The sequence below is a fragment of the Lemur catta genome, chromosome 9 (genome assembly GCF_020740605.2).
Source record: "Lemur catta isolate mLemCat1 chromosome 9, mLemCat1.pri, whole genome shotgun sequence".
Lineage (NCBI taxonomy): Eukaryota > Metazoa > Chordata > Mammalia > Primates > Lemuridae > Lemur > Lemur catta.
In genome coordinates, this window is record NC_059136.1 from 24,183,627 (window position 1) to 24,192,622 (window position 8,996).

At 58.7% G+C, this 8,996-nt stretch overlaps 1 protein-coding gene across 1 annotated transcript; it reads left to right on the top strand.

Annotated features, from left to right (window-relative positions):
* The first annotated feature begins 3,694 nt into the window (after window positions 1-3,694).
* On the top strand, window positions 3,695-5,737 carry LYPD2 (LY6/PLAUR domain containing 2). Its single transcript, XM_045561423.1, has 3 exons — window positions 3,695-3,752; window positions 4,804-4,923; window positions 5,532-5,737. Exons 1-3 carry the CDS (start codon window positions 3,695-3,697, stop codon window positions 5,735-5,737), a joined length of 384 nt encoding a protein of 127 aa, XP_045417379.1.
* The last annotated feature ends 3,259 nt before the right edge of the window (window positions 5,738-8,996 follow it).

An 8,996-nucleotide genomic window follows, 5' to 3' on the forward strand; every position in this document is an offset into this window, starting at 1 on the left:
AGCCTCTGCTGACACCAGCAAGGAAACAGGGGCGTCAGTCCTACAACCACAAGGACCCAACTCTGCCGACACCTGAGTGAGGCTGGGTGAAGTTTCCTCTCCAGGGCCTGAAGGTAAGAGTGCAGCCGGCCACACCTGGACTTCCTCCTGCGCGACCCTGAGCAGAGACCCCAGCTGAACCCACAGGGTGAGAAAGGGCTGAGCTGTGCTGAGTGTTGTTTTAAGCCACTGAGTGTTGGGTGATTTGTTACACAGTGATAAAATCTAATGCCACTTGCAGACTTTGATGAAGCCAGCAGCTGCATCAAATGGGACCCATGGCAAGGAACTGAGGACAGCCTCCCCCAACAGACAGAGAGGCACAGAATCTGGCCAGCACCATGCCAATCTGGCAGTAGGCTCTCCCCTAGGGGAGCCTTGACAGGGTTATGGCCCAGCCAACACCCGGACCACTGCCTGGGCGTGACCCTGGAGAAGAATGGAGTCGTGCCCCAACTCCCCAGAAACAGTGACACAACAGATGTGGGTGACACAGGACACTGTGGACCATGAATCTGAGCTGCCCATCCACATTAGGTGCTGTCCAACCTACTGAGCTGTCAGCAGAAACTGCCAAGGGAGCAGGGGTGGTCTCTCTTCCCTCCTGCCCTCCCCCTACTTTGTCTTCGTGACAGAGTTGACTCTTCGCCTGATCTGATCTTTGCCTGATCTGATCTCCAAGGTTCTGGAGAAGGATGGCACAGCAGAGCTCCGGTGTGCCCAGAAAGGCGGTGGTGCTGTGGGAGAGCGTGCAAGGGCAGCATCTGATCCCTGGATCATAGGTCAGGGGCAAGTTCTGGAGCACAGCAGCTCCAGGGAGCCTTGCACTTCCCCAGTTTAGCAGCAGCATTGCTGCGGAGCTCGTCCCTGGAGGCCTCCCTCATCACAGGCTGAGCCCTGATCCTGGTCACACACTGAGCCCTGACTATAACAGGGAATGGCCGGGAGAAGAAAAAAAAATTCTGTCTTTTTAAAACTTCCCCCACTCTTTTTGGGACCTGCATTCTGGCCTGCACCCATCCCTGAGGCAGGTTAAGTCTTTTGTTAAAACTCCCAGGTGGTGCCAGGCCCCAGGCTGGCGGCTGGTGGAGTTCACAGACTGTCTTTGGCAGAGATGGGAGGATTAGAATAGTTAACCACAGTAATTGCCTGAAGCCCGGAACCCTCCCTTTAAAAGCTCTGTATTTCTGCCTAGGTTCAGGTAATGTGGGGTTTTTTTGTTTTTGTTTTTTTTGAGACAGAGTCTCACTTTGTTGCCCGGGCTAGAGTGAGTGCCGTGGCATCAGCCTAGCTCACAGCAACCTCAAACTCCTGGGCTTAAGCGATCCTCCTGCCTCAGCCTCCCCAGTAGCTGGGACTACAGGCACGCACCACTACAGGCACGCACCACTATGCCCGGCTAATTTTTTCTATATATATATTTTTTAGTTGTCCAGATAATTTATTTCTATTTTTAGTAGAAACGGGGTCTCGCTCAGGCTGGTCTCGAACTCCTGACCTCGAGCGATCCACCTGCCTCGGCCTCCCTGAGGGCTAGGATTACAGGCGTGAGCCACCACGCCCGGCCAGGTAATGTGGGTTTTGAGATGATAGTCTCCATTTTTCCTCCCTTTGCTGGCAAACGAATAAAAACGTCTCTTTCCTTCCTCCCCAGACCGCTTGTCTTTGTTCTTCTGATTCGGCCTTGTGGACAAGTGGCCGAGTTTTTGGTAACATGACCTTGGTCACACACTGAGCCCTAATCCTGGTCACACACTGAGCACTGAACTAGAGGTTTCTGGAGGAACTGGGAAGGGAAGGGCGTGGGCCTCCCAGAACAGAGCCCTCTCAGACAAAGCCAGTCCAGACCCTGGCCAGGCTACATTCCTCCCCACCCCAAGCAGGTGGCTGCAACTTTGCAGAAAGGCTCCGCCTGGGATTCCCTGGTGGGGGTCAGGCAGAAACTCTAGGAGGAGCTGAATGCCTGGGGGCCAGGCAGGAGTTCCATGTAGAAGGTGGGGGTGGAACCCCTGGGTCTGAGGATAGGAAGAAGGTGGGCCCTGCCAGGCAGAAGAATTGGGTCAGGCCTCAGGAGGAACCCAGGGTGTGTGTGGTGTGGCGTCTAATCCAGTTAGCTTCACCCAGAGTCAATGGTTGGTGGCATCGTGGCCATGTGGTGACATGCAAATCAGGCAGGCTTGAGCTGCTACTCGGCCACCACCCAGGCCTCGCTAGGGGACCTTGCCTAAGTCAATTAGCTTCTCGGAACTCCAGTGCCTTTACCCAAACTAAAGTCAGTTAGCCCCGTGTACCTCCACTGCTGCAGTGAGGAAAATAAGATTGTTAGGCTAAGTCTCTACACATGTTGGGTGCCAGGGGATCCTGGGTGCCCCCCTAAGCCACCACCCACGCACCCTCAGCTTTCACCCAGAGCTTGGGGAAACACAGGCTCTCCCAGTCACATGGGGCAAAGCCCAGATCCCAAATAGAGCTGACCCAGCAGGAAGGCTTAGAGACCAAGAAAGGGCCATGTCCCCAAAGACAGAATTTCAGCCACTGGAGGGACAGGAGAGGGAAGGGCATTCCTGGCAGTGGGGACAGCAGGAGCAAGGTGCAGGACGGGAGTGAGATTTGTACACTTGGGCAGATGGCCAAGGCTGCAGTGTGAGCCTGGACACAGTCCGGTGGGACTGTAGCCTGGACCCTCAGGGTAGAGACACCAAGACCCTGTCAACACACTGGCCCCCGCCAACATTCTCGGGCAGTATGGAACTTAGAGGAGGGGGTGGCAGGATCACAGTCCAGGCCCACCCAGAGGAGGCTGGAGCAGGCACTTTGGGAGGATGTTCACGGGTCCGTGGAGAGCTGTGGCTGCACCTGCCCTGAGCCCCCGGACCCAAATTCACCTATTTCCTGTCTGAGCCTTTGTCAAGGAACGTCACCTCAATTTCCTTACCTATAAGGAAGCTAGGTAAGCCCTGCCTCAGGGAAGCCTCATTAGACTATTAGAAATCAAGGTGCCCAACCAGCAGAGCCAGGGGACACAGGATTAGTGCCCCCAAGGCAACCCCAGCCCCTCCCCACCCACCCCTACCCTCCATTCAGGACTTTCTCTGTTGACCCAGCAGTTTTCAGTGCCTGTCTCCTTAAGCCTCTGAGCGAACTTTGTGGCTTGTTGTCCAGTGGCAATTCAGCCCCCAGCCCTCAAAAGCCCTAGCCTCATTCCCTCAAAGGAGCTGGGAGGTGGGGCCAAAGTCATCTGGGAAGATTCTAGCCTGGAGCCACTGGACCATGAGTCTGCCCTGGAGACAGGAGTAGAGCCCAAGGCAGGAGGGGACCTGTGGGGCTGGCGGGGGGACTCCCAGGCCATGTCTGGGTGGAGGGGAGGGAAGGGAGGACCCCAAATGGGAAGGGGGGGTCCCGGAGGGACCATGGGGTGAGCTGGAGGGGTCAGGAAGGGGCAAGGAGAAGGAGGACCAGCCTGGGGCAGGGAGGGAGGAGGCGGGACCAGGCAGGGAGTGGCCCCACCAGGCCTGGGGTGGGGTCTCCCCACCTCCACCTGGTAACTGGAGCCCACTAATCTGCTCAGCTAACCAGTCTGGGCACTTGGTGTCCGCTGTCCCTGCTGTCCCTGCTGAGTAGGCCCAGGGTGAGCGTGGAGCCAGCGGCTGGGACCATGCTGGGGACCCGGCTAGCACTCCTGGCGCTGGTGCTGGCTGCCTGCGGGAAGCTCGGTGAGGTGCGGGGGCACGCGGGGCAGCCCGGGCAGAGGGGACCCCACCCCACAGACATTCCCACACTGTCCCCAGGGAGGGCCCTTCAGGAGGGGGCCTCCGAGGTGGAGAAGACAGAGGGAGTGGGGGTCCCAGGAGGGCGTGGCCCACCACTGGGTCTAGGATGAGAGTGTGGCGGGATGGCCGGGGGCCCTGGCCGGAGTGCAGTGAGCAGAATGTGGCCTCCCAGGTGGGCAGGGGGCCAAGGCTGGCATGGTAGTGGATGGCGAGGGAGGAAGGAAACCAGACAACAGGGTGGGGCCACCGGGCTCAGGTCTGAGAACAATCGGGACCATGACCTGGACTCCAGAGGCCCCCACACTCAACCAGGAAAGGAACTTGGTCCAGTGGGCCTAAGCCAGGCAGTTCTGCCCATTTCCCGAAGGGAGAAACTGACGTCAACCAGAAAGGGGCAGAGGCCCCAGGCAGCTCACACAGTGGGGATGGAAGAGCCTGCGGGCTCACTGTGTAGGGTGCTGCTAGGGCCAGTAAGAGACCCCCTGTGCTCCTGTGGCTGAGGCCAGGGACACTAGGGCAGGAGGGAAGTAGACTCACCTCCAGCCCCAGTAGCCTGCACCCCCTAGGGAGAGGACACCTTTTGTTACACAGGCACCTGCGGGCACACCAGACATGCCAGCCCACCCTGCACCTACCCCTGGCCTGATCCCTGAATCCTCACCCAGCCCTTCCCTGGGAGGGAACCAAGGGGTGACCTGCTTCTACCCATGCCTGAGACCCACCCAGCCTTGGTGCCTCTCACTTTGGAGATGCCAATACCTTGGTCTCCCTGTGCCTGCCAGACACTTCCAAAGCTGCTCCATCTGCCCTGGCCTGTGGGCTGAGCCCATCTTCCCAGTGGCCTGACCCCAAGGCCAAGCTTGTGGCATCTTCCTTGAGTTTTGGCCAGTGGGCATGGGGACCCTGGCTAGTGTCATTGTCCCCCTCAGAGTTGGGCCTCCATGGCAGGGCTGAGGACCACCCAGCAGACTGTCCCTGATTACTTCCCTTCCAGCACTGGCCCTGCAGTGCTACGCCTGTCAGGAGCCCACGAGTGTGTCCAGCTGCACCAGCATCACCACCTGCAACGCCAGTGAAACCATGTGCAAGACCACGCTCTACTCCCTGGAGATCGGTCAGTAGGCACCGGTGGGGCGGGGCTGGGGTCCTAGGTTGGAGCCACCTCCAGGCCAGGCAGCACTGGCCAGCTCATCCCCCAGGCACAATGGGCAGCCACCTTGTACTCCTTCCCAAAACAGGCTTTCAACAATGAGGCCTCCCTCTCTCCTTTCCTTCTTCCCCCCGCCCCGTCCCTTCCTTTACTGCAACCCAGTATTGGTCCCTGGCCTGTTAGGAAATAGGCCACATATCACTGCCTGAGCTCTTCACCCCATCCCCCCTCCACAGTCCATGGAAAAATTGTCTTCCATGAAACTGGTCCCTGGTACCAAAAAGGTTGGGGACCGCTGCTTAAATGGAAACATATCCACAACCTCATTTGGGAGGTCACTGGCTTGGTTCCACCATCCACATTGGGGCAGGAACTGTCCCATAAGGTGAGAAACGCTGGTGCAGGACCCCAGGTGTGTTCCTGGCATGTAGCAGGCACTTGGTCACTGAGCCAGGAGGGACTGAAACCCGGATAGGCAGCCCCAGAGGGGGTTCTGCCCAAGGGAACCCTGGGGCTGCGGCTGGGGGGCAGTAAAGGACTGCCCTAACAGCTGACTACTCCTGGATCCACAGTGTACCCCTTCCTGGGGGACTCCACGGTGACCAAGTCCTGCGCCAGCAAGTGTGAGCCCTCGGATGTGGACGGCATTGGCCAGACGCGGCCGGTGTCCTGCTGCAACACAGAGCTCTGCAATGTGGACGGGGCATCTGTCCTGGACGGTCCCCGTGGCCTGGCCTTGGCCCTGGCCCTCACTCTTATCCCCCTCTTGAGCCTCTGACTCTAGACCACTCCCACCCCCACTGCCCCCTGCCCTGTTTAACCCTGAAGAAGTGGTGCCTGAACCAGGCCTCTTGAGTCTCCTTTCTGGGCAGGGCTGCATCTCTGGCTCTGTCCCTGTCCCTGCATGTCTGTCTCTCTTCCTGTCTCCCTGTGATGTGCTTTAAGCTCTATAGCAAGGACAGTAACTAGGCCTGGGACACAAACCAGGCAGATCTCTGCCCTTCAGGCCCTCAGGGACTGCTCAGTGGAACACCCTGCTCCCCACCTCTCCAGGCCCTGAGCAGGGCCCTACCCCGAGGCTGCTGCGAGGATGCCGTGGGCGGGAGTCCAGCGAGATCACCGCCTGCCTTCTCCAGGCCCACCCACATGTCCAGTCCCCGCCCCTGCTCTCCCCGAGCCCCTCTCTGGGGTGGGGGACATCAGGTGCCCAGGGTAGCCAGAAACTCCAGTGCAGAGGAGCCTTCATTTCACCTTGGCTTGGAATCAGCACCTGAGTCCTCCAGGCCAACCCCCTAGAGAGTCCTCTGCCCCACAGGCCTCCAGGCTGACGCAGCAGTAGCAGGTGTGGACACACACGCATAGGGACACAAATGCACGCACACACACTTGGTCCTAAAAACACAGAACGAGGGCCCGGGAACTTGAGGAAGAGTGGGACCCAGCCCTCCCACCCAGCGCCAGCCCCTCCCCAGGGCTGCCCAAGGGAGGTGGGGACAGGAGATAGGCCCTGTCCTGAGCAGAGGACTGGGCAGGGCCCCCTCGTTTACCCCGGGACCTGCCCCCTGGCCCTGGCCCTGCCCCTGCCAAGACCGGACTTCAGAACAGGACAGTCCCTGGCACCTCCCGCAGCTGCTCCTGGGCCCCTGGGCAAGCCAGCCTCCTGGGGCAAGGCCTGAAGGCTGCAGGGCTTTCGGCCCCTGGCCTGCTCCCAAGGGCAGGACTCCCACAGCCCAGTGAGTCCCACTGGCCCTGGAGTGCAGTCAACCACACAGCGGAGCCACCATCTATCAGAGAGGCCCTGGGGGAGGAACCAGGGTAGCCTCCCGGAGTTGGGGGTGACTGGGAACCTGGGAACATGCTATTGCTGTCTTGGATGCCCCATCTGGGGTTGTGACCCTGAGCTTTGACTTTGTCAAGTGGGAGCCATGGCTCTCAGCCATCACGTCATACCTCTCACCTGGATTTTCTCATGTCTCCCACAAAAGTGAGGAGTTGTGGGGTCACTTGGCCTCAAAGCCTCAGCTGAGACTCGTTACATACACACATACATACCCTACAAACACACATGTACTCCACAAACTCCCACAGAGACTGGGAACCAGGCCCATCTGAGACCAGAGATCAGGGCTCAGCCTCTAATCAGGATCAGGGCTCAGTCTATGACCAGGGATCAGGGCTCAGTCTGAAACCAAGGCTTAGGGTTCAATATATGACCAGGGTCAAGGCTCAGTATGTGACTGGGGAAAGGATTCAGTCAATGACAGGCGAAGGGTTCAGTTCACGCTCAAGCACAGGCTATGTGTGAGGCCCAATCCAAGCCTTAGAACCCTACGTTTGATGTTGACCTCATTGGTTATGAGGCCACCTTTTGGGTATCTGTCTCTGTCCTGAGGCTCCCTATGGCCTGAGACCTTCAGCCAGCAGGGAGGAGAGGCAGAAGGTGAGCTGCTGGGGCAGGGACCCAGCCAAGCCAGGGCCCCACCAGTGTAGCAGCCTGTGCAGTTCCACAGCCTGTAGGAGCTGGACAGTGCAAGACGTGGCATGGTGGGGAAGGGAGGAGCTAGCGGCCCCAGATTTGGGCTGGAAGAGGAGACAGGAGCAGGTAGGGAGGGGAAGGAGCTGGATTCCATGTCTGGTGGCACAGACCACCCTACCCCTAGCTGGCTGCTCCTCTCTGTGGGGGGTTCTGGTGACCAGGAGAGCAGATCTGTCCCACAAGGGCAGGAGCTGTTCTGAGAGGGAGTGAGCTCCACATCCCCAGGAGTGTCCAAGTCTGTGCTAACTAAGCTCCATCAGAGAGGCTAAAGGGCATTTGTACCCTCAGGAGTGGTCACTCTGAGTGCCAGGCCAAAGTCTGGGCCACAGACAACACCTGTCCTGGGTCTCCTTGTAAGAAACAACATTAGTCACCCACCCATCCATCCATCTCTCCATCCACCCACCCATCTGTCTGTCCATCCCTCCATACACCAAGCCACCCACCCACCCATCCATCCATCCATCTCTCCATCCACCCACCCATCTGTCTGTCCATCCCTCCATACACTAACCCACACACCCACCCATCCATCCATCTCTCCATCCACCCACCCATCTGTCTGTCCATCCCTCCATACACCAACCCACCCACCCATCCATCCATCCATCTCTCCATCCACCCACCCGTCTGTCCATCCCTCCATACACTAACCCACACACCCACCCATCCATCCATCTCTCCATCCACCCACCCATCTGTCTGTCCATCCCTCCATACACTAACCCACACACCCACACATCCATCCATCCATCTCTCCATCCACCCACCCATCTGTCTGTCCATCCCTCCATACACTAACCCACACACCCACACATCCATCCATCCATCTCTCCATCCACCCACCCATCTGTCTGTCCATCCCTCCATACACTAACCCACACACCCACACATCCATCCATCCATCTCTCCATCCACCCACCCATCTGTCTGTCCATCCCTCCATACTCTAACCCACACACCCACCCATCCATCCATCCATCTCTCCATCCACCCACCCATCTGTCTGTCCATCCCTCCATACACTAACCCACACACCCACCCATCCATCCATCTCTCCATCCACCCACCCATCTGTCTGTCCATCCCTCCATACACTAACCCACCCACCCATCCATCCATCCATCGAGCAAACCCTGCTCAACAGTGAGCATGGCCAGGCCCAGGCTGTGAGGGGCTCACAGGAATGGAGACATGTTCCTCTATGGGAGGAGGAGCTGGCAGTCTGGTAGTCCCTCAGGCCAGGCCAGGCAGGGCGGGCACCAACCGTCAAGGGTGGGGCAGGGCTTTGTCTGTATCCTGAAGGGAGTGGAGAGCCCGGGAGGGTTCTGGGAAGAGCAGTGGTGAGGTACAGTGTACATTTTAGCTGGGCCCTTGGAGTGGAGGGTGGAGGGTGTCGCCAAGCAGGAGGAGCCAGTCCCCAGAACACAGATGGCCTGACCTGGCAGATGTGGCCAGCTGGGTGGGCAGGTACAGGCAGGGGCCATGGGTCCACCTTGGG